General features: G+C 41.4%; 1 protein-coding gene across 1 annotated transcript; it reads left to right on the forward strand.

The window, feature by feature from the left end:
• Positions 1-8,035: 8,035 nt before the first annotated feature.
• Positions 8,036-21,062, forward strand: LOC111587339 (uncharacterized). Its single transcript, XM_023297256.3, has 7 exons — positions 8,036-8,188; positions 11,094-11,222; positions 13,497-13,607; positions 15,061-15,117; positions 15,297-15,443; positions 18,401-18,517; positions 20,493-21,062. Exons 2-7 carry the CDS (start codon positions 11,097-11,099, stop codon positions 20,550-20,552), a joined length of 618 nt encoding a protein of 205 aa, XP_023153024.1. The 5' UTR covers positions 8,036-8,188; positions 11,094-11,096; the 3' UTR covers positions 20,553-21,062.
• The last annotated feature ends 3,969 nt before the right edge of the window (positions 21,063-25,031 follow it).

The raw sequence follows: 25,031 nt of genomic DNA on the forward strand, positions 1-25,031 counted from the left end.
GTCTGCGGTCTTCCTGATTTTCCAGAAGCTCAGGCCAGTGAACAAGCCAATTATCAGCAGGCCTGTCATCATAAATCCGAATATATAAACATCTTCCACATCCTCCACGGATAGGGGTGCCAGGCACATGATCCCCTTCCACTTCTCCCAGGCGTCGATCACGTAACCAGAGGCAAAACTCCCATCCGGGCAGGTAGGCTCCCCTAGGCCTGTGCTCTTTGTGGCGACAATCTTGTCAATTGCGTTGAGAGACCAGTTAATCAAGTCCGTGATCGGTGTTTCGAAGGTCCAGTGCCAAGCGATCGCTCCAAGTCAGACAGACGAGACGAGACGAGACGAGACGAAGAAATGCAGCAAGCAAGGAAACATGAGGGTATGGGGAGGAACAGAGATAGCTGCGGAGCGAAGAAAAGTGCGACCGCCTCCTACGAGAGCTGAGAGCAACTGAAATGCTGAAATGTGACTTGTTAAGTGAATTTATCTTAAATCAAGTGGGATGAGAAGTTGTTTAAATCAATCCAACTGGACTTTAAGAAGGTTCCTTGAAGACGTTTCACCTCTCATCCAAGAGGCTTTTTCAGTTCTGGTGGTGGTTGATGTTGCCTCAGCTTATAACCCCTGTGAGGTGTGGTCAGTGTTATTCACATTCTGACGACTATTGAATATCACTGACCACACCTCACAGAGGTTATAAGCTGAGGCAACATCAACCACCACCAGAACTGAAGAAGCCTCTTGGATGAGAGGTGAAACGTCTTCAAGGAACCTTCTTAAAGTCCAGTTGGATTGATTTAAACAACTTTGGATAACCATGACCTGGATGAATGAGAATCTACACAGACAACAAGTGGGATAAGACATTTTGACTAAAAATAAGACAAATAGACTTGGTAAGATTTTGAGTTTTTGCAGTGTATTAACCCTTTGATGCGCAACATGGGTCAAAGTGATCCAAATCCGATGGAAAATGTTTATCTACTGACCCAGACTGCGCATCAAAGGGTTACAAAATCATCTGCTGCTATTGTGGTCATGATTTGATTAGGTTTAGGCAACTAAAACCATTTGGACTATAAAAATCTCAGCTCAGTCTTGGAGTAAATCCAACATGACTAAGCATGTACAGTCTGCTGCAAGTTTAAACTGTTTGATTCACGCCAAACTGGCACATTTCTATCTCTCGATGAAGAAAATAGCATATCTTTTGCTACAGACACTCTTTCATTCCATTACCCATTGTTATTCATAATTCTCTGAGCTTTTGTTGTCTGCCAGACCCCGTGATTCTACCTCCATTTGTCATTAATTAGCAACTCTATGCAACCTGACCACTATTCTTTTCTGTATTTACATCCTGTCCTCTTCCAACTGTCTGACCGACTGGGTAAGAGGTTTTACTCTGTAAATGTTCTGGATTAGCTGATGCTCTGTGTTGGTAAGCCCAAAGTATACCAGAATACCAATAAACGCCTCACTACAGCAAACTTCTCACTAAGGTAAATTTCTCCAACAATCTCAAGTCAGCTTGATGTGTTACATCCTGCATACTGCTGGAGCTGATCTGACCGGTGAATGGCGCTTTCAGTCTTCAGTGAGGGCAGATCAAAGGCAAAAAGTTTTTCTTTGAGTCACCGCTGATTGAGTACAATCAATTCTATTTGAGGATCGACTGAGAAAGAGACTGATTAACATGAACAACTATCACCTTTACATAACAGAGCAGGAGTGTTCAACTCATTCTAGTTCAGGTTCCACATTCAGCCCAGTTTGATCTCCAGTGGACCGGACCAGTTTTACTATATGATCAAAATGACAAAAGTTAGATTTAAAAAAGACAAAAAAAGCAACAAAAACAAGACAAAATATTACAAAAATGAGACACAAAATGTCAAAGAAAGTGAGCCAAATGACACTAAATGAAACAAAAAAAGAGACAAAAAATTAAACAAGTTACAAAGCAACCAAAAACATGGATAAACGACAAAAACAAGACAAAATAAATGCAAAACGGCATGCAAAACAACTAACAGCAAAACACAAAATGACAAAAATAAGACAAAAACCACTAGTAAGACAAAAAGGAAACACAAAACAACAAAAACCAGAAACAAAACGATAAAAACATGAGACAAAAGAAAATGAACAACAAAATCAAGACAAAGTATTACAAAAATGAGGCACAAAACGACAAAAGAACAATGAACAATCTAGTATTTTACTTTATGATCAAAACAACTTGTCATGGTCTAGAAATGATTTTAAATTTATAGTTTTACTAATTTACAATCTGCAGTTAATGTCTTCTCTGGAATTTTTACACTTTGAGGGCCGGATTGGACCCTCTGGAGGGCCGCTTTTGGCCCGCGGGCCGCATGTTGGACACCCCTGGATTAGAGGTGGAGCCTGGGCGGAGTTATGTGACGTTTGGCATTGGTCTGTCTGTCTGTCTGTCTGTTGGCAACATTACTCCTAAATGGATTAAGGGATTTGGACCTTGGCGGAGTATTTATTAATCTTTTTACTATTAAACTAAGAATCAAAATATAAGATACGTACTAGAATTCCCATGACAAGTGGCAGTATGAAGAGTTTTGGCAGAGCTGGATCAGTGTGAGCCAGTGAGGCAGACAACAGCATCTGGAACAGCCCCAACAGGATGGTCACCACCTGTACAGACACAAAGACAAACACAACAATACTCATTTATGGAGCGTTAAACGTCGTTTTCACCGAGGCTGTGCAGTGTTCTGATTTTACCGCAGCGCTTTCAGGGTCAAACCAGGTGGCGAGGCGTTGTAACCTGGGCTCCACTGCTGACACCACCCCTTCAGAAGACATGATGCTGCAACCTGGAAACAGATCCAACAGGAAAATATTTACATAATTTACATAGAACATTTCATGCAAAGATTGAAGCTCAAAGTGCTTTACATGCATGTGGCGAAGAATGCCAAGACACTGGCAAATACATCCTTTAACCCTCCTGCTTTCATCATTTATGGGCACCAAAAAATATTGTTTCCTTGTCGGAAAAAAATCCAAAAATTCAGCAAAAAAATTCCCCAAATTTCTTCTTTCAAACCTTCAGGAAGAAAATTCCAATAATTCCTTAAAAGTTTCCCTTAAAAGTTTTATTTAAAAAAAAAATCCCCCAAATTTGGCAAGAAAATTCTTGGAAATATTTTCAAAAAATGAGTAAAAATCTTCCCAAAAAATCCTAAAAATATCTACAGTGATTCCATATATATCAGTAAAACTTCTAACATTTTCTTTAAGAACATTCATATAAAATTCAACCAAAATCCAGCGAAATTTGCTGGATTTTGGTTGATTTTTTTGTGAATGTTCTTAAGAAACATTTTTAACATTTCTTTTTTTCCACCAAAAAATGTTCAAAGATTTCCCAAAAATGTTGAAAATATGGACATCAGAAGTTTCACTGTGAAAATATATTTTTCAAACTTTAAAACGGGTCAGTTTGACCCGCAGGACGAAACGAGGGTTAATACAGGCGCTGATAAAATGCCACAATAAACAGATGTGTTTCTGCAGCTGAGTTGGCGTTCTCTTATTTGTGCAAAAAGAAACATCATTTTGTGGCACAGCTGTAGAAATCAGCATCCGTATTTCATATCATCAGCATTCACAGTTTCAATCTCTAAATGAACATTTTGGTTCATTTTGATTTCTCCTGAAGTCAATCATAATCTCCTTTACTGGAACAGTCTGCAAGAGAGGACCTGAACTGTAATCTACAAAAGTAGCCTGACATACGTTGCTGGTTTTTCTAGATGAGACAGGACAGTGTGGAGGGCTAAGGAGACGGCATCCTCTGTTGATCTGTTTGGTCTAGATGCGTATTGATGGTGGTCCATATTGATTGGTAGAGCAGCTTTGATGTGTTTAAGCACCAGTCTCTCCATGAACTTCATCATTGTTGGTGTTAGTCCCACCAGCCTGTAGTCAGTAAAGGTGCTTTTCCACCAGCACCTGCTCTTCTCCACTTGGTTCAGGTGGTTTTCCATTCCAGTTGAGCACCACCTCATCATGGGTGGAGTCATCATAGCACGGCGGCCCGGAAGTCCCTCAACGTCATTTGTGTGCGACACAAATGCAACACAACAATGGAGGACATGGAGGCGATGGTAAACCTGCTGCTCGGTCTATGACTTTTTGTCAGATTCCATGAAGAGCAATGCACACCGTCACTGTTGCAGTTTTTTTTTTTTTTAAATGTCGGATTTTGTTTTGGTGAAGGAGTCGCTCTCGTGTGTCATCACTCCCTGTCCAATCAGTGTCCTGCACTCTGTAGACGTCATTTTATCGGCTCCACTCAGCTCGCTGGGAACCCCGGCCCAGTAGGAACTAAAATAGTAACTGGTACCAGGAACTACGTCCTGATGGAAAACCTCACAAACCCAGTAGAGTCGAGCCGAGTAGGTGCTGGTGGAAAAGCACCAGAAGACCCTTCACTGCAGTCTGTTTGGGTAGTGGCACTATGGTGGATGTCTTTAAACAGGTGGGGATGATGCACTGGGACAAGGAGATGTTAAACATGTCTCTGAAGACCTGCCCAGCACAGTCTTTAAGGACTGCTCCGAGGCTGGAGCTGTCCAGGTGGATTCTTGCTCATGGTGAATGAAGAAGTGGTTGAGGTCCTCAGCTAGTGCAGCAGGTTTTGGTCCTGGTTTGTGATGCGCCGTGTTCCTTGCCATGCTCGTCCAGAGTTCGAGCTGTTTGAAATGTCCTTCGATTCTCCTCCTCTAGGCCTCTTTGGTGTCTGTGATGCCCCTCTTTAATTCAGACCTGCTCAGCATCGGCAGATTTGAAAGCTGTGTTGAGTCTTGAGCAGGAGTCGGACTTTTCTCGTCATCCATGACTTGTTGTTTGGGAATATACGGATTTGTTTAGTGGTGGCCACAGTGTCCATACAGCTTTTAACGTAAAACAGCACGGTGGAGGTGGAGGTGCTAAACTGCATGATTTTTATGCTTCACTAAGCAAAGCCAAGTATCCAAACATTCAGAAGATGGCACAGATTGGCTCTACCTACATGTGTGAGCAGCTAACTGATGAACACCTCAGATCTGTCCTGAATGACCACCAGGAGAGAGGGCTAGGGAGGGGCTGGGGTGGAGGTCCTGGTACGTTTCTAATAATCAGAAAAATTAGCAGGCTGTACAAGAACAGAAAATACGTGAATAGAGCCACACCACAGCAGAGACACATCACATGATCATGAGACCCGCCAACAACACAGAGCAGGATGTGTGTTGTTTTTGTGCGTTCGCGTACGTTTTGGCAGCGTGCACGTCTGGGCAGGGACTGAGGAACAGAGAACCAAATGAGGTAGTGAAAGAGAGAAAAAAAGGAACTGAGAAACTCTGTGTAAGAGTGTTAGTTCATCAAAACCACATGTCAGAAGCCTCTTAGGAAGAACAGGAATGCTGCTGGATGAGAAGCAGATGTGGGGAGAGGAAGACGAGGAGGAGGAGGAAGAAGCGGGCGAGTTGATGATGAAATAGACAAGCATCCCGATAGATAGATAGATAGATAGATAGATAGATAGATAGATAGATAGATAGATAGATAGATAGATAGATAGATAGATAGATAGATAGATAGAGAGATAGATAGAGAGATAGATAGATAGATAGATAGATAGATAGATAGATAGATAGATAGATAGATAGATAGATAGATAGATGAGGAACCAGACCTCACATTGACCCCTGTAGACACACAGATGCAGAAAATAAAAGAAGAAGTAGTAATACTTCTCTGGGATCGGTGGACTGCTGACTTCATGTTAAATGTGACCATGCTGCAGAGGTCTGTTAGGTTCTGTTTGGTAGAATAAAGTGCAAGCTGAGCAGTTTTGCTGATAGCTGAGTCTTTTGATAACAGCAGCCAAAGGCTACCAGCTGGAGCGCCCATAAAAATACATAAAGAGTACATCAGAGATGGAGGGTCTATCAGGACAGATAGTTTATACAGGTGTAGAATGGACAGATTCAAACAGGCAGGTAAAGGTGGTGCACATGGACAACTGTAGATAAAATATAGACAGACACAATGTGAAGGCAGGTAAAGACAGAGAGCTAACCTTACACTACATACAGGAAAGAAAAACTTCTACAAATAAAAGCAATGGATCATAGTGACACAGACATGGTAAGTATAGGTATAGATGGTACATACGGCTACAGATGGGGTACAAACAGTAGAAAGAGTAGAGTAGAAAGGATGCATACAGTCACAAATAAGTGTAGAAATGCTGTATACAGATAAAGAAGAATGATGACAGACTGATCAACTTGGTGATTTAATGTGTCACTAATGTGTTGAGGAGATGCCTAAAGACCAAGCCAAATGTCCAGCTCTGCTAAATGAAATCTGAAAAAGTGCCTTTGGAAAAGAAAACGTTTCTTCAAGTCAGGGGGAGAAAAAGTTCAACTAAGGAGCCTGAGGAAAATGTATGTTTCTAATCTACAAAAGTATTTCAACTATGGATTCTTTACTTTGTTGGCGGCCCTTTGACAGTAGTTACAGCTTCCTGTCTTGTTGGGTAAACTCAACATGTAAAAATACCTTATGACTGGCCTGTTGTGCCGTCCACAAGGATGTAATAGTGTGATGTCAGTGACTCCTGGAGCAGTTTGATGCCAAAGGACGCTATTCAGCAGGAAAAACGAAGATCTTTGGCGATGCTTCTTCACACAGCGCTTTGAGAATGCTGTCACTCATGGATAATTAATATCACAGGCAGGACATGATAAAGTTTCTTCAACAGGAAACAGAATGGATGGCCTTAGTGAGCAAGTAAAGACTATTTTAGCGCATAAATGACGGGCATTATAGTCTGTCAAAATGCAGACAGGAGAAACTGCCAGGCTGTGGCCAAAAATATCTGCAATTAAGTACATAGTAGAAGAAGCCAAGAGCCATGGACTGCTACAGATATAAACCAGGTTGTGAAGCCACCGAAAGCCACAAATGCAAGATTTGGCATTCCTGATGAGATCGTTAACAACAATCCAAAATACAAAAGTGACACCAGGGAAGACCTTAACAGACAGTATAGCAATGATGAAGACACGCCAAGTCCTCATAACCCTCAAAGATGCGTTGAGACAGCAGAATACAGCCTTAAACATGATGGCCCTCCGTTAGCAGTAATATTCTAGGGATATTCTAGTAAAAGTCTGCTTGGATTTCCAGGGTTGGTTGGTTGACATTGAATAATACTGATGTTCCTGTGGAGGCAAATTGTCTGTTTAGATTCTCAGTCATCCAGGTCAAGTGGACGTCTCTGTGAAGTTATTGGAGATGTTTTGCCTCTTGGGTGAAAAGCATCTTCAGAAACCTAAAGTCTTTCTGCATCTTATGGGCTCGGATTCTTGTGGACTTAATCTATCCCTGTTTCTGAGTACAGATAGGTTTTGTCAGCCGTTATACTAACAAAAAAAAGTGAAGTGAAAATACTGCAGAAAAGGGAGTTGCCGTCTTGCCCTGGCGGTGTCAGCTGTACCAGCGTGGGGGGAGGTAAAGAACCTGATACCCTCAAATGTTATGATTCATATGAGAACCTTATTTGTCCGATATATTTATGTCCCCAAAAGTTCCTGCGTAATTCTCCATTAATGTCGTTGTAAACACCATCAGTAATATCCACCCTGATCTGTCTTCACAGAGCTTCTGTCCTCCGAACTAAGGCTGACATTTGGCTCTAGAACCTCACAGCGTTCCCATCCGTTCTGCCGGAACAGCAGAACATGTCATTCTCCCATCTAAGAACAGTTTCTGGCCACAACAACAGATCAGTGTCATGTGGAGAAGCAGGGTTACTTACCCCGACAACAGGTCTGAGGAGTCTCTGGATGGCACCAGGACGGTTGGTTTGTCTGCTGTCCAGCAGACGAACTTCTAACAGTAAAACTCCCAGCAGCAAAAAGATCTGTGGAATCTGGAATGCACAAAACTAGGAGAGGAAGTGAAGGAGGAGCTCTGCTGGACTTTATCCAGAGGTAGAGAACAGAACGCTCTCTCTCTCTAGTAAACACATTCCCCCTGACTCACTGCTCTCACAGAAAGGAGAAGGTCGACGTTAGAAACCAGAAGTACGCAGCAGAAGACAGAACTTGTAAAGAAGGATACATTCAATAACTTTTAATCAGAAGAAAACAAGGTAAGAACAAGACATTTTCTCCTTACATGTAGCTTACTAGCGTTGGATAGAGAGGCTTATGTGTTCTAAACTCCCATCTGATTTGAAGGAGATGTCCATTACTAGAGAACAGAACTGTGGAGGAAACGTTGTAGCCATCATCTCCGTAGAAGTCTGCTTCCTGTCAAAATGTAGAAGCAAATGATTTATTTCACATCTGTAAAAATGCACAATACAAATGCTAATTGGGTAATAAAAGATAAAAAGTAGATCACACTGATATGCTTCAATATCTCAACTGTACATCACTTCACGTATTTGTCTTCTTTAGATTTCTGGATGTATTAATCCCAGACTGGCTTCCACAAACTTCAGAGAACATTGGAACTAGCATCTCTTAATAGTTTTATTCAATAAACGAAGCGTAAGATTCTTAAACTGTTCTGTGTCTAAAATGGGGATATTTAAGTTTGCAGATTTGATCGGTTTCTTCACATTCATGTCTGATTTCACATCACATTTGGAAATGTGCTTGCAAAAGTTTTGTTTCTATGTTTAAAATTCATGGTTGTTTAATTGACTCCTTTCATTTTGGTCCAGATAATGCACTTTTACTTTTTAAAAGAGGGAAAACATGAAGGAAGCATGCAAATGTTTTGGTTAGAAAAGCTTTTAGAAAAAGTTTCTTAATGTTCGAGTGACAAATTCAGGAGCATTAAATTCATGCAAGAGGCAAATGAGAAAAGACTGTTGACCTATCAGGAATAACCAGGGACTCGAACGTCCACAACTCCTTGTCAAGGAAATCGTTTTTAGACAGGAAATCTTCGACATGACCGCAGACCACTGGAAGATCTCTGGCTCACCTGGAATCTGTTTCATGTTCTCCCTGTTCATAATGGGTTTCCTCCAGCTTCCTCCCACAGTCCAGAAACATGCTGAGGTTAATTGGTGATTCTAAACCAGGGGTGTCCAACTCATCTTAGTTCAGGTTCCACATTCAGCCCAGTTTGATCTCCAGTGGACCAGACCAGTTTTTACTATATGATCAAAATGACAAAAGTCAGATTAAAAAAAAGACAAAAAAACAAGACAAAATATTGCAAAAATGAGACGCAAGATCTCAAAAAAATTAGACAAACGACATGACACAAAACAAAAAAAGAGAAAAAATTAGACAAACAAGTTGCAGAGCGACAAAAAAATGATAAACAACAAAAACGAGACAAAAAAACACAAAACGGCACACAAAACAGCCAATAAAGCAAAACACAAAAGGACAGAAAGGACGAGTGTCCCTGGTCCCAGAGCTGGATGCTTCAGATGTGTGGTTGTTCTCCCACCTCCAGCTGCCCATTTCCACCAATCTACTCTGCATTGCCCTAATTATACTTGATATGCTCATCAACATATTTTTGAATTTACCACCAGCTATATATGTAGTATATTTAATGTCAGAGCCGTACACCATAGCAGTAAACTATAATTAGTTTCCATGTTAGTTGTACTTTGCATGTATCATCTGTCTAATCATGCATGTATCAAACTGTGTGTTTTATGGTCCTTGTGTCCCCCCACCTCTCTATCTCTATCCCTCTACCTCTATCCCTCTATCTCTATCCCTCTACCTCTAACCCTCTACCTCTATCCCTCTATCTCTGCCTCTCTACCTCTTCTGTCCTTCTCAACCCGCCCGGCCAGCAGCAGATGGGTTCCCCCACATTAGAGCCGGGTTCTGCTCGAGGATTTTTCCCTGTTAAAAGGGTGTTTTCCTGCCACTGTCTCCTTAGGGCTGCTCTGGGGTTCAGGCATATGGGTTCTGTAAAGCGTCTCGAGACAATTTGACTGTAATTGGCGCTATATAAATAAAATTGAATTGAATTGAAAAAAAAAATAAGACAAAAAACACGTGAGACAAAAAGAAAACACAAAATGACAAAAATGAGAAACAAAATGGCAAAAATTTGACAAAACATGAAACAAAACAAAAAAGAGACAAAAAATTAGACAAGGAAGTTACAAAGCAACAAAATAATGAACTAACAACAAAACGAGACACAAAACGATAAAAACATGACACAAAAGTCAGACAAAAAAGAAAAAACAACAAAAAGAAGACAAAATATTAGAAATGAGAAACAAAACGACAAAAGAACAATGAACAATCTAGTATTTTACTTTCTGATCACAACTTGTCATGTTCTAGAAATGATTTTAAATTTATAGTTTTAATAATTTACAATCTGAAGTTAATGTCTTCTCTGGAATTTTTACACTTTGAGGGCCGGATTGGACCCCCTGGAGGGCCGCTTTTGGCCCACAGGCCGCATGTTGGACACCCCTGGTCTAAACTTTCTGTAAATGTGAATGTGAGTGTGATTGTATGAATGGATGGATGGATGGATGGATGGATGGATGGGAAGATGGATGGATGGATGGATGATGGATGAATGGATGGATGTATGGATGATGGATGGATGGATGATGGATGGATGGATGAGGGATGGATGGATGAGGGATGGATGGATGGATGATGATAGATGATGTATGGATGGATGGATGATGGATGAATGGATGGATGAATGGATGGATGATGGCTGATGATAAATGATGGATGGATGGATGGACGGATGGATGGATGGATGAGGGATGAGGGATGGATGGATGGATGGATGGATGGATGGATGGATGGATGGATGGATGGATGATGTATGGATGGATGGATGGATGGATGATGGATGATGGATGAATGGATGGATGGATGGATGGATGGATAGATGATGGATAGATGATGTATGGATGGATGGATGGATGATGATAGATGATGGATGGATGGATGGATGGATGGATGGATGGATGGATGGATGGATGGATGGATGGATGGATGGATGAACCCAGTGGACATTGAGCTCTTCTGTCTCCCCAGGTGATGGCCGTGTCCGTCTCCAGGGATCTAACCGTTCAGGTGCTGGAAGATGTGAATACTGTGAAGCTGACTGACCGACAACAGGCACTGCGAGCTGCTATCCAAAGAGGAGAACCGAAATGTCTGGGGGTGAGAAGGAAAGAGCTCGGTGTTTGTATTTGTGTTGTTACATTTCCTCATAGAAAGAGTGGGAGAGATGAAAAGAGGACATGTTAGGTAGATAGACAGATAGGATGCATTTAGCTCGGCCCAATCGTTGGTTCAACTTCTTCTCTTTTCTATCTTTTTGCAGTTGGTTCATGCAACAGATTGTCACTTATTACTATACACTGCTGTGAAAAAGTATTTGCTCCCCTTCTCAAATTCTTATTTTGCATATTTTCCCCACTTTAATGTTTAAGATCATTAAACAAGTGTGACCAAAGTAAATACAAAATGCAGTTTTTAAATGATGATTAAAGCTACCTGCCCCTGTGTGAAAAGTAATTGCCCCCTAAACCTAATAACTGGTTGCAGCATTTTCTAGATCTGCCAATGAGTCTTTCACATCTCTGTGGAGATATTCTGGTCCACTCCTCTTTGCAGAATTGTTTTAATTCAGCAACACTGGAGGGTTTTCCAGCCTGAGCGGCCTTTTCAAGGTCCTGCCAGCGATTCAATCAGATTCAGGTCCAGACTTTGATTCGGCCACTCCAGAACCTTCATTTAGTTTCTTTAATCTGTTCAGAAGTTGACTTGCTGGTGTGTTTTGGACCGTTGAACCCAAATGAGCTTCAGCTGGAGGTCAGGAGCTGATGGCTTAACGTTCTCCTCCAGGATCTTCTGGTAGAGAGCAGAATTCATGGTTCCATCAATCACAGCAAGTCGTCCAGTTCCTCAGACCTTCACACCACCACCACCATGCTGGACTGTTGCTAGGATGTTCTTTTTCTGAAATGCTGTCAGATGTAACAAGACACACATCTTCCAGAAAGCTCAACTTTCATCTCATTAGTCCATAGAATATTCTTCTAGAAGTCTTGGGGATCATTCAGATGTTTGTTTCCTTTATGTTCTTGTTGTTCAGCAATGGTTTTCTCCTTAGAACTCTGCCATGGATCCATTTCTGCCTAATCTCTTCCTTATTGTTGACTCATGAACACTGACCTTAACTGAGGCTGGGGAGGCCTGCAGGTCTTTAGATGTTCTCCTGGGTTCCTTTGTGACCTCCTGGAAGAGTCGTCTCTGTGCTCTTGGGGTAATTTTGGTAGTGAAGGTTCTCCACTGTTCCATGTTTTCTCCATTTGTGTATGATGGTTCTCACTGTGGTTCTCTGGAGTCCTGAAGCTTTAGAAATGGCTTCGTAACCCTTTTCCAGACTGATAGATGTCAATGACTTAATTTCTCATCTGTTCTTGAATTTCTTTGGATCATTTAGTTGCAACTTTTTGAGATCTTCTGGTCGACCTTGTCATAGTTTCTCTTAGACCTCAAGGATGTGCAGATGTTGAAGATAACGTCCGCTGACACTGTTGCTTAAAATCAATATGATTTTCTTATATAAAAGACAGCATCTGATCAGGCACCATGGAGACTTCAAGAAGCCAATACAAAATCCTGCAGAACAATGGGCAGCGATCAGTTTTTATAGGTTTTAGACATGTAGGAAGTCACAACATATGGTTCTCTGTTACATACCATATAGGGAAGCAGGGAGCATCTTCAACAAACCCCCCTAGACTCTACAGCTCCTAAAGAGCTGCATCCATATCTTTGGACATAGGCACCCTTATAAGGGTTCCTCCAACAGAAGAACACATTCCATTGTGATGACTCACACATCCCAAGTTCCATATGATAAGCAACAAGTATCAGATCAGATACTTCAACCTCATTTAGTCAGACAGGTTCTATTGAAGTGATTTCTGGATTGAACAGGTCTGGAGGTAATCAGGTTGGGGTGTGGTTGGTGAAATTGAACTCCAAAAAATGTGATTAGCCACAGTTATTTCATGATTTAACAAGGGGGGCAATTATTTTTCACACAGAGTCAGGTAGGTTTGGATAGCTTTTATCCCTTTAAACATTAAATCATCATTTAGAAACTGTATTTTGTGTTTACTTTGGTTATCTTTGTCTGATATTTAAATATGTTTGACGGTCTTAAACATTTAAGTGGGGGAAATATTCAACAAAATAAGAATTTGAGAAGGGGGCAAATACTTTTTCCCAGTACTGTATAACTATCTTACAAGAATTAACTAGAAAAGAGAAATAAACCAGCACAGCAGGTGTCCATAGACTGTATGTTGCAATATTCAGTCTGTGTGTGTGTGTGTGTGTGTGTGTGTGTGTGTGTGTGTGTGTGTGTGTGTGTGTGTGTGTGTGTGTGTGTGTGTGTGTGTGTGTGTGTGTGTGTCTCAGGTGAGTCAGGTGATGCTGGGGTTGATGGTCATGTCCTACTCCATTCCTCTTCACTTCACCGAGTTCACTGAGGTGGTCACTCTGGGGGTTCCTTGGTGGAGCGGCCTGATGGTGAGTCTGTGATCTTTGTTTTGGTCTCCATTGATACGCATGTGCTTAAAAGAAAGAAGAAAAAGACTACATAAATGGATAGTTTAAAACAGGGGTGTCCAGCATGTGGCCCGTGGGCCAAAAGTGGCCCTCCAGAGGGTCCAATCCGGCCCTCAAAGTGTAAAAATTCCAGAGAAGACATTAACTGCAGATTGTAAATTAGTAAAACTATAAATTTAAAATCATTTCTAGACCATGACAAGTTGTTTTGATCCTAAAATAAAATACTAGATTGTTCATCGCTCTTTTGTCATTTTGTATCTTATTTCTGTAATTTTTTGTGTTGTTTTTGTAGTTTTTTGTTGTTTTTTTGTCTGACTTTTGTGTCATGCTTTTGTTGTTTTGTTTCTCGTCTTTGTCGTTTTGTGTTTCCTTTTTGTCTAGCTTTTGTTTTTTGTCTTATTTTTGTCATTTTGTGTTTTGCTTCATTCGCTGTTTTGCGTGTTGTTTTGTGTTGTTTTGTGATTTTTTGTCTCACTTGTGTTGTCCATTTTTTTTGCATTGAAACTTTTTTGACAAATGTTTTGTCTCGTTTTTTGTTTTGTGTCATTTGTTTCATATTTTGTCATTTTATTTCTTGTTTTTGTCATTTTGTCTCATTTTTGTAATATTTTTTCTTATTTGTGTCTTATTTTTGTCTTTTTTTTGTCTGACTTTTGTCGCTTGTCTCACGTTTTTTTCATTTTGTTTCTCGTTTTTGTCATTTTGCGTTGTCCATTTTTTTGTCTAATTTTTTGTCTGTTTTTTATTTTTTCATGTTGTTTGTCTCATTTTTGTCATTTTGCTTGTCGTTTTTGTTGCTTTGTGTCTCATTTTTGTAATATTTTGTCTTATTTGTGTCTTATTTTTGTCTTTTTTTGTCTGACTTTTGTCGCTTGTCTCATGTTTTTTTCATTTTGTTTCTCGTTTTTGTCGCTTTGTGTCTCATTTTTGTAATATTTTGTCTTGTTTTTGTTGTTTTTTTGTCTGACTTTTCTCGTTTTGATCCTCCAGTAAATCTTCTATGGTTCAGTTCCAGGTGACTAAATGTTGTGTTCCTTTGTCGACACTCTGTGATCTGGAAGTTGTAATGTGGAAATGATAAACTGAGGCTGAATGTTGATGAAACTGAATTTATTATTCTTAAGAAATTTCAGGTTGTTCATGATGTTTTGTAAAAAAAAAGATAATTCCTTTAATGTGAACATTTTCAGAAAAGACTTTTTTTGCACTAACGCAAAGGAAACATTTGGAGTTGTGGTTATTTATCAGTCATTATGCTCTGGTTTTACTGGTTCAGTCCACTGGAGATCAAACTGGGCTGAATGTGGAACCTGGAATAAGATGAGTTTGACTCCCCTGGTTTAAAGTTTTTGGTCAGCTGAGATGAGGGCTCTTAATGTTAATCTTATGTCTTGGGGTTGTATGCTTCCAGTTCGTCACAGCGGGAGTGGTCGCTATCGTCTTGGACAAAAACTGCACCATGAAGTTTGTGAGTCTCTTCCAAACACACACAACAAACACTGTTCATCAAACTGTTCATCAAACTGTCTTTTCATTCTTCAGTCTTTCTCCGTTTCCAACACTTCTCCTATATTTAGAACTCATACCAAAATCCCAAAATTCTAGATACCCCCCAGATGTTTAGAAGGATGAAATGTGTTTTTTCAGCTGCAGCTGTGTTTGATGGTGACTGTGGTGTCCGTTGTGCTGTCAGTGGTGGCTGTGATCATCTATTCCGTGGACATGGACAAGCATCCTGAGGTGCCTTGTGTCAAGACGATACATGACGGCTGCAACGACGAACACTACGCCACGGTTGGTGTCGGCTTCATTTGTTGCCACTTTTCAACTGTTTCCTGCCTCTTTGTAGAACTTTTTATTCTCTTTAACTGTTCATAAATTCATTATAATGACACTTATGTACTATATTATACAGCACCAATCTACAGTTCAGACTCTGCTCTGTTGGTGGTCTAGCGTTTTGTTTGGTTAGCTTGCTCGTTACCCCCGTATTTGCATTCATTTGTATGTTTATATGGAGAATGGAAAAGACAATGAAAAACACAGAGAAGCCACGCAAAAGCCTCGGCTTACAGTGTTATGATCCTGCTCTAGCCCCTGCCCTTCTTTCCCTTCTTCGTCTTTTTCCTCCTTTCTCCCTTGAGTCCTGATTTGTTTCTGCTTTGACCTGTCTCTCTTTGTCTCCCACCTGTCTCTCTCTCCCTGTCTCTCACCCTCCTGCTCTCCCTGTTTCACCTGCCTGCATTCTGCCATCAGCTGATTACTGCAATGAGCGTCACCTGCAGTAATTAGTTCATTCACCAGTTCTCAACCTCACCTCCAGTATTTAAGCTCCATGCTTCCATTCACTCCCCGCTGGATCATAGATTCACATTCCCTTCTTAGATTCTGTGCCCTCCGAGATTCAGTTTCCACATGGACTTTGCTTCCCCACCTTTGGACTGCGTTTTACCCCCTCCTGGATTTTCCCCACATGGACTCAGTTCTCCTACCGGATTCTCACCAGCCCTGCTTCAGTCTCCAGCCTGTCTTCCCCCTCTGTTGTCAGTTCCCCCATCTTGTGAGTACCCCTCTTTAGCTTAGTATTGTTTATTCACTTTAGTTTTGTAGACGTCCATTTTTGCGTTCTTAGTGTTGGTTTGTAGAGTTTTGTGTAGTTTGGTTTAGTTCGGTCCCCCCAATTTGGTTCTCCATTTTATGTATTGGTTTAGTTATCTGGTTTAATAAAACTCTTTCCTTTATTTACTTGTCTGCCAGTTTCTGTGTCTGTGCTTGGGTTCTCCAGCCCCCATCATAACATACAGACCCTGAGTTTCTCTTAGAGTTTATTGCCACCCCTTTTCCCAGCCTACTTGCCCTTTGCCAACTCCACCACAGTCTACCGGCCTCAGGCTTGCTAATTCCACTGGGGTCTTTCTCTACTGCCGTCAGTCTCCAACCCTGCCTATCAAGGGGTTCTGTCTTCGCCGGTCTCCTATCCGGCTTCCCAAGGGGTTGGTTCTCTTCCATTGGCCTCCTGCCTGGCCCCTATGAAGGGTTGCATCTTCGTGGCTGCCCGAAGTGGAGGTCCCACCTGCCTGACCAGCCTCTGAGCTGCCCTTTTTTGACCTCCTTTGTTTTTTGAGCAGCTTCCGGACTGTCCTCCCTGGACGGCTAGAAAGCTTTACTGTCTCTAATTTTAGGCTGATATTTTCTTCATCTTCTTTTAAGCTTGTAGGCAAAATTTCCAGCCCATTACAGTCATTGAGAAGAATTTACAAAAATCAACTATTACGTTAAAGTAAAAATAGATTTCCATAAAGTAATATCAGTTTATCAAAAAACATAAAAAGTGATTGATAAGTGTTTACTTCCATCAAGTCAGTATTTAGTCGAACAGCGTTGAGCCTGTATGGATACGTCTTCATCAGCCCAACACTTCTTGACACTGCAGTTTTGCCCATTCACGAGCGAGACACATCATCAATTTGAAGCTTCATTGTTTATTGGATGTTAATGATCACTATAGGCGCTTTTCCACTGGCACCGACTCGACTTGACTCGGTTTAGTTCGTTTTCCATTACAGTTGAGCACCACGTCATCGTGGGTGGAGTCACAAAACAGTCACCATCCTCCAACATGGTCTCCAATAATGCAGAAGTGGAGTCAAGGCCACTCTCCCGCTCGTTGTTCACCGGTCGGTGCCGTAAATGCCGTCCATTTAGCTAAACCGCTTCCAACACCTCCGGTTTGACCCACTCTGGCCGTTGTGGTCCTTGATGGACCAATAGTCACTTTTGAGCTTCTTCAGCTTCTCCCGACACTGCTTTATTGTCCTGCTGTATCCGTTGGCAAGCGTCCACTCAGAGACCTCCTGATAAACTTTCTCTGTCCAGTTCCCTCTGGATTCTTTGGTCCATCACCAAAGACAGAAAAGTCTCTTCATTCGTCTACAGTACAGGTCTGGTGTGTCATCACTTCCTGTCCAATCAGTGTCCTGCACTCTGTAGACGTCACATTATCGGCTCCAATCAGCTCGCTGGGAACCCCGGCCCAGCAGGAACTAAAACAGTACCTGGTACCAGGTACTACGTCCTGATGGAAAACCTCACAAACCCAGTAGAGTCGAGCCGAGTAGGTGTTAGTGGAAAAGCGCCATAAGTTGACAATGACTGAGTTAAACTGATGCGGTGTAGGGCAAAGCTTAGTCAGGGATCAGCAGCGTCTCCAAGGCTGGTGGACACCTAGGAAAAGGAGAAGACAGGAAGAGGAAACAGAAGTATAGGGAGGGTGGGGTACGAGAAGTGAGAACGAACAAGAGGGAAGGGCAGAGTAGTACGTATAGACGTAGGACAGGAAGGAGCATGATCGAGGGGTGGTCCTGGTCCTGAACCTCAGCTAAAGATTTTATAACTGCTCAGAGTCTGTCAGGTTACATGGAGGATGTTAGTGATCAGGCTTTCTCAAGTCCAGCTAAAAATTCTCATTGAAATTGGGGTCTGTTCTCACTCCACAACATTCAGCTTGCCTTAAAACCATTTCTGTGCTGCTTTGACTGTATTCTTTGGGTCATCGTCTTCCTAGAAAACAAATCTCCCAAGTCACAGTCCTTGACAGCATCAATTTGTCCTCCAACATTTCCCTTTTGATGGCCTTAGTAAATGCTTTTGAGTAACCCTCATTCTATGTCAGACGTTAATATTGTGCTACGCATATATTTTAACGACAGAAGTTAATGCCAGTGCTGTATGTTCTTTATCATTTCCATCAGAGGCTAAGCAGGGGTTTGAAGTCGTCTCTCCTTCTCTTCACTCTGGCCCAGACAGCCATCTCTGCCATCCTTAGCTTCCTACTCTTCCGACAGAGACGCAGCTTCGGGCAGTATGCCGTAAGTACCCCAGAGTCAATAAAGATTACTTTCATTGACTTAAAGTACATCCAAATCAAATCAGAACTGTTTCAACAGTGATGTCCATCTCAGAATGGCATATACTTGCTGCAATGAAAGACAAGTAGAACTGATATGTAGAAAAAAATACTACAAAGACACTGGTAAGGGGGCACCCCGGTAGCTCTATAAACTGGAGCTATAGTCCCGACCCACGGCCCTGGGTACGAACCTGACAAACAGCCATTTACTGCAGGTCATTCCCAAACTCTTCTCCCCACTTTCCTGTCTCTCTCACTCCACTGTCCATTATGATAAAGGCCAAAAAAATACCTTTAAACACCGCAAAGCTTTGGGAAAGCCTCACCATTCTCAGACAGAAAGAGGAACTTCTTGAGTCTGACTGTTTCGACTCCATCCAAAGCTGCATCTACTAAACACCTGGGACGACATAAACTAAAACCTTTCTACTCATTTGTATCTTCAGTCTTGTTGTTTTGGAACTCGTGTTTCCTTTTAGGTTTTGAGTGTGATTTTTTGTTAGAGTGCATCTTTAATCAGCTATTATTATCATTATTGTATCAGTTAACAATAAAGAACAAGACAGAAGATACAAATGAAGACAAAAGAAAGCATTATTCCATAGATTCTGCCTTCAAACACAAACCACTGCAATGTTATTTTCTCTAAAGCTGGTTCAGATAATTTTTTAAGGCATCCATTCTGAAATAATTCTGGAGAACCTATATTGTAGTTGTGTGTGGAACTTCCTCCACGGTGGACACAAAACAGGTGTTGCACTTGAGAAAGGTGTGTCACCCGCGTTCATCTTTGCAGATTCGGTGTTGGAGGCTTCAGAAACTAACGGCACTGAAGAGTAGTTTGGTTGGAACAAAATTTACTGTGGCAGACCGTCCACACCAGGAGTGTTCAACTCATTCTAGTTCAGGTTCCACATTAAGCCCAGTTTGATCTCCAGTAGACCGGATCAGTTTTACTATATGATCAAAACAACAAAGTTCAGACAAAAAAAGACAAAAAAAACCCCCCAACAAAAACAAGACAAAATATTGCAAAAATGAGACACAAAACGTTAAAAAAAGTGAGAGAAACGACATGAAATAAAACAAAAAAAGACACAAAAAATTCAACAAACAAGTGACAAAGCAACAAAAAAATGGATAAATGACAAAAAAGAGAGAAAAAACATAAGCAAGACAAAAAGGAAACACAAAACGACAAAAACGAGAAACAAGACAAAAACATGAGATGAACGACGTCAGAAAAAAATATTACAAAATATTACAAAAATGAGACACAAAATGACAAAAAATTTGACAAACGACACAAAACAAAACAAAAAAAGAGATAAAAAATTGGACAAAAAAGTTACAAAGCGACAAAAAAATGGACAAACGACAATAACAAGACAAAAAAAACACAGAACAAAAACATGAGGCAAATGTCAGACAAAAAAAACAACAAAAACAAGACAAACTATTACAAAAATTAGACACAAAACGACAAATGAACAATGAACAACTCAGTATTGTACTTTCTGATCAAAACAACTTGTCATGGTCTAGAAATGATTTTAAATTTATAGTTTTACTAAAGTACAATCTGCAGTTAATGTCTTCTCTGGAATTTTTACACTTTGAGGGCCGGATTGGACCGCTTTTGGCCCACGGGCCACATGTTGGACACCCTGTGTCCACACAGATGTGCAAATGGAGCAAGAGTGTGTAGCGACCAGAGTGGAATCGGGCCTGAGAGTCAGTCTGCTAAAATCTGTGCCTAATTAAGCAGCAAGTATTAGTAGAAGATAAGTCACGTATCTATGAATGTTTAGATGAGTTCAATCAGATCAACCTCTGGAGATGTCTTCAGGGACGGTCTGTCTTCAAGAGCAGACATGGCTCAGACCAAGAACGAGATGTTCAAAGCGCTGACTCTCTTTTTCTTTCTTTTCTAGTCTCTCACTTCAGCTGGTCCTCCGACCCCCACAGCTCTGATACCCCCCGACTTCAACTGACCAACCATTGGACCAGCGGTCGCCGTGGAGACAGATCCCCCCTCGTTAGGATGATCAGCTGTGTTCTGTAATTAATCCACGTCTGGAGTTGTTTCTGTTTACTTGTATCTATGACTTAATCACCGTCCTGTCTGGCATGTCGACACCAGATTGTTTCATCAAGGCCTGAATATTAGAACATTCAGTCAAATGGTTCAAACCTCGATCTAATGAACAACTCACCTGTAATAAATATAACAGTAAATAATGGCACAAATAGAACCGCCTGAATAGTTTTACACAAATGTACTGAATGTGACACAATAAACGTGGTTTGTTTTCTGGGTGGTAGAGGGTTTAAACCGGGAGTGTCAAATTCATTCTATTCCAGGTTCCACATCCAGTCCAGTCTGATCTCCAGTGGACGGGCCAGTTTTACTATATGATCAAAACGACAAAAGTCAGATTAAAAAAAGACAAAAAAAAAACAACAAAAAGAAGACAAAATATTAAAAAAACGAGACACAAAACGACAAACAAAACATCTATGCGCGGTCTGAAAACAATCTCCCGACGAATATTTAATTTTCTGCACAGTAATGCTGCTCCTTCATCCACTGGATCGTTAATAAAAGGACGTCATTTTGACACACGGCAGAACTAGACTTCGCCAAAACTCGCCAGTTGACTGAATGAATGAGGAAATGAAATGGCGTATGTGACTGAAAGAGGGCGGAGACTGAGAGAAACTCGAGGTTTACTGAGATAAACCTGGTCCCGACCAGGTTAGAGTCAGAGAGTCTGTTACTATGGTAACTGACCGAGAGCTTAAGTTACCTCTCTTTGTGAAACAGGGTAGAGTTACCCCTCTGTCTCTGGTTTGAGTTACCTCGCTTTGTGAAACGGAAAACTCAGAGTTTCCCTCATTTCAGGTTAACAAACTCAGAGTTTTCACTAAACCTGCTTCGTGAAACGGACCCCTGGTCTAGAAGGTGGTACATGAACATTGTTTTCGTACTATTGTCCAATGAGAGGAAGTGTTAATGTGCTGTCTGACGTATCTGAATCATAAATGTGCCTGCTTCGTTCTAGATGATTTTCCGATTTAATACATTAAATCTCATTTTTTGAACAAAACACACCCGTTTCAACTGGTCTTATCCTGTCTTTTCAAGTGTAATTTGATTCCGTTCTGCTCTATTTATCCTTGTTCTACTGTGTTATTGTATTTGTATTGATTTTAGTTCTTTATGTTGAACACTTTTTGCTGCATAATCAGAAATAAATGATTCTTTAATTCCAAGAAATAAAAACTCGGAGCGGTTTGATTTTAAATCAGCATCAGTTTAATTATTCACAACCCCCCAAAAAAAACAGAAAGAAAAAAATATTTAACAATCTACAGTCATCAGTATTCTTATACAATTCCTCACCATTGGAACAGATAAATCCATCTACACGTTATTTCCCTCTGAATAATATTAATGCTAGTCTCTATTAAGACGTCTCCCTTGTGCTTCTTCTAAAACACTGTAAGACTATTATTATTACTGCCATCCTCTCTGGGACGTGTCTTAGTTGGGATTTGAAAAGCTCATCATTCACAGAATCATCTCCATTTGAAGGGAAGCTGTCTGGTCGGACTGACTCAACGTCAACTGAAGCCATCAGGAAGCTTTTACACGGTCAGTAGAAGGTAAGACTCGACTACAGCACTGGTGATACAGAACCAAAGAGTAGGACGACGACATGTCTGCAGGTCTTATTAATCCTTCAAACCCAGAGTGTGGACATCTGTGGCACTGAGCTCTAACTCCAGGTCAACCAATCACAGGCCCTACAGGGACAAAGAGTCTGTGGTTGGGTGTTGTAGATTAACAAGGTCTAGTAAGGCAGACCTTTAGAAACCACTTAGAATGGTGAGTCAATCATTTCTTCATGTTTCTAGACATGTTGCCAGATTTGGTTTCTTATCCATCCAAATGGAACGCAAGCGTGACCTGAATTTCAAGAAAATCACCAACTGAGAAAATGAATCAACTCTTCCCTTTATTCTCTACCATTTTAGCCAATATTAGGAGTTGGGTGGTTGGTGAAGGTCAACACTAGGCGGCACAAAGTTCCCCGTCTGTACTATAAAACCACTGCAGAAGAGGACACAACGAGATGATGAACTGCTGGCCAAAGATTATAGACAACATGATGCCATTTCTGCTTGTATTAATATGAGAAAGGTGAAGGTTGAGAAATATCCAATCCAACCAGCCACTGGACATTTGATTCCTTTAAGCTTCAGGGGTTGCCTCACTAGAAGATGTTAACTCTGACTTCTGTTGTCCGGGTCTGTAGCTGGGAACATTTTGAGTTTGCCGTTCCAGTCACATGATGTCTAGAGGCTCTTTAGTGGAAATCATTCTCCTGCACGGGAGACAACATGGATCTAGTGTTTCTGTTCTGCTCTTTGCTTGGAACAGAAACAAACTTTGTGAGGCTCGGAGTTACGACATCACCCATCAGTCCATGTGACCAAAGAGAAACCTTCTCACTGGCTCTTAGTTCATGATCAGGAGGGGTTTTGGGACGTCTCAGTTCAGCAATATCTGCCATCTTTTAGCAATGATTCAGAAAATGAACAACCGTGATGAGGCTATAATAATGCATGGCTCAGACTACATGACATTTGAGTCAGATTTGGCTGAGAGTCACAACAATCTCCATGCCAATCCATGACCTTAGTGATGCCATCAGGATGGAGGACTCAGGAAAAGATGTCTGGAAGCTGTTGTCAGTTGCTTTCTCCAATGCAGTCCAAAGGTAACTTTGGATTTATTGGGTTTCTAGTGAATTACTGAATGTCTAAAGCCCAAACGAAAGACAAAAAGAGTGACTGTGGCCCTGCCTGTGGTTTACAGGAAGAGGACAGTATGGGTCATCTGTCCTTTAGCCTGTCTGGACAGTCATCAAGCTTTCTGTGGTCCCATTGGTCGACATCACAGAACGATTGAGGGAGTGTGAGGTTGTCATTGGGACGTTGTAAGCCAAGATGAAGCACTGGTTCTCATCCACTACAACGCCAGACGGTGTAAATAAATGGACGTATTAATGTGTGACATCATCTTTTGGTTGGTTTGAAGCCCAATGATGCAGCATACGAGTAGCGCCGACTGTTCTGTTTGGAGCCAGGACCTTCCAACTAAAGAAAGCAGGGTGGGACCTCTCATTCATCCTACAGTAAACCAACGGAAGCCAACAGGAACTAGCTACAGCGTGCTAACAATCATCAAGACCAATGTAAGCTTCTTGTCAGGGAATCTACTTAACCATAAAAATGGGTTTACGCAGAAAGTGTCAAAACTTTCCATCAGCCTCATAAATGAAGCAGCAATCATTTCCAAAACAACCACCGGCTAGCTTAGCAGAGGGACCACATTTAGCCAGAGACAATCCTGGGCTATTAATAAAAACAGAAATAAAAGGAATCAGTGGAGGTGAAGGTGATGCTTTCTGAAGTTGGAGGCAGATGTTCTTTTAGCAGCATCCACGTAAACTTTGGTAGCTACTAACTATGATGGCCAACATGGGATAAAAGCACCAGCAGTCAAACTCAGGGTTCATTTTCTGTCCCTACTAGGGCTGAAACAATTCCTCGAGTTATTTGAGTAATTCGATTACTAAAATTCTTCGAGGCAAAATTCTCTGAATCGAGCCTTCGTTTAATCAACTACACGCTAGACCCCAGGTCACAAAATGGCGGACCGTGGTCCGAGGCCGGACCCAGACTTCATTAGATACAAACCGGGTCCTTAAATTTGACGGGACGCTTCTATTTTAACCATTGCAGCTTTTCTATTGTTTACGGCAGGAGTGCCCAACCAGTCCGTGGTCTAAATGGTCGTCTAAACTAGCCGTCAGTGAACTAAAACAAGGACAGATTCAGCTGCTGCAGCTTATTTCTCGCCTCAAATGCTTTCAGAAATACTTTTCCCTGAAGTGTTTTTGAAATAAAAGAGAAAGTTTGTGGCTGAGCCGCTGTGTTTATCCAACGCATCTGCTGGACTGTCAAGCTGAAAGCTCGGTCACGTGACCACGTAGCGGCCCGCTGAAGTTCAGGCGCTGTCACGTGACAATGTTGTGGCCCGCTAGAGACCGCCCACCATGCGTGCGATTTTCAGATGCGGCGCATTTACATGCGGGAAAAACGCATCTAGTGGACACGTAGCTTCACTGTATGCCAGAATTCTGGTGTGCGGTGCCAGCGTTTGGCGGCTCGAAAAAAAAAGACAGGACTACATTGCCAATCGAGTTCATCTACCAATGAAATGAGGGGAACACAGCTTTTGCTCTCAACCAAACTAATATCACTAGCCAATGGGATGTAGAGTTGGTGTCCAGGACGGTTATTTCTGCTGCACAGCCCACTCACTTCCCCTTTTGATGCTGTAACGCACATGCCTAGTGCGGAATCTAATTACTTGATTAATCGCCAGAATAATCGATAGA

Source organism: Amphiprion ocellaris, chromosome 4, assembly GCF_022539595.1.
Source record: "Amphiprion ocellaris isolate individual 3 ecotype Okinawa chromosome 4, ASM2253959v1, whole genome shotgun sequence".
Taxonomy (NCBI): domain Eukaryota; kingdom Metazoa; phylum Chordata; class Actinopteri; family Pomacentridae; genus Amphiprion; species Amphiprion ocellaris.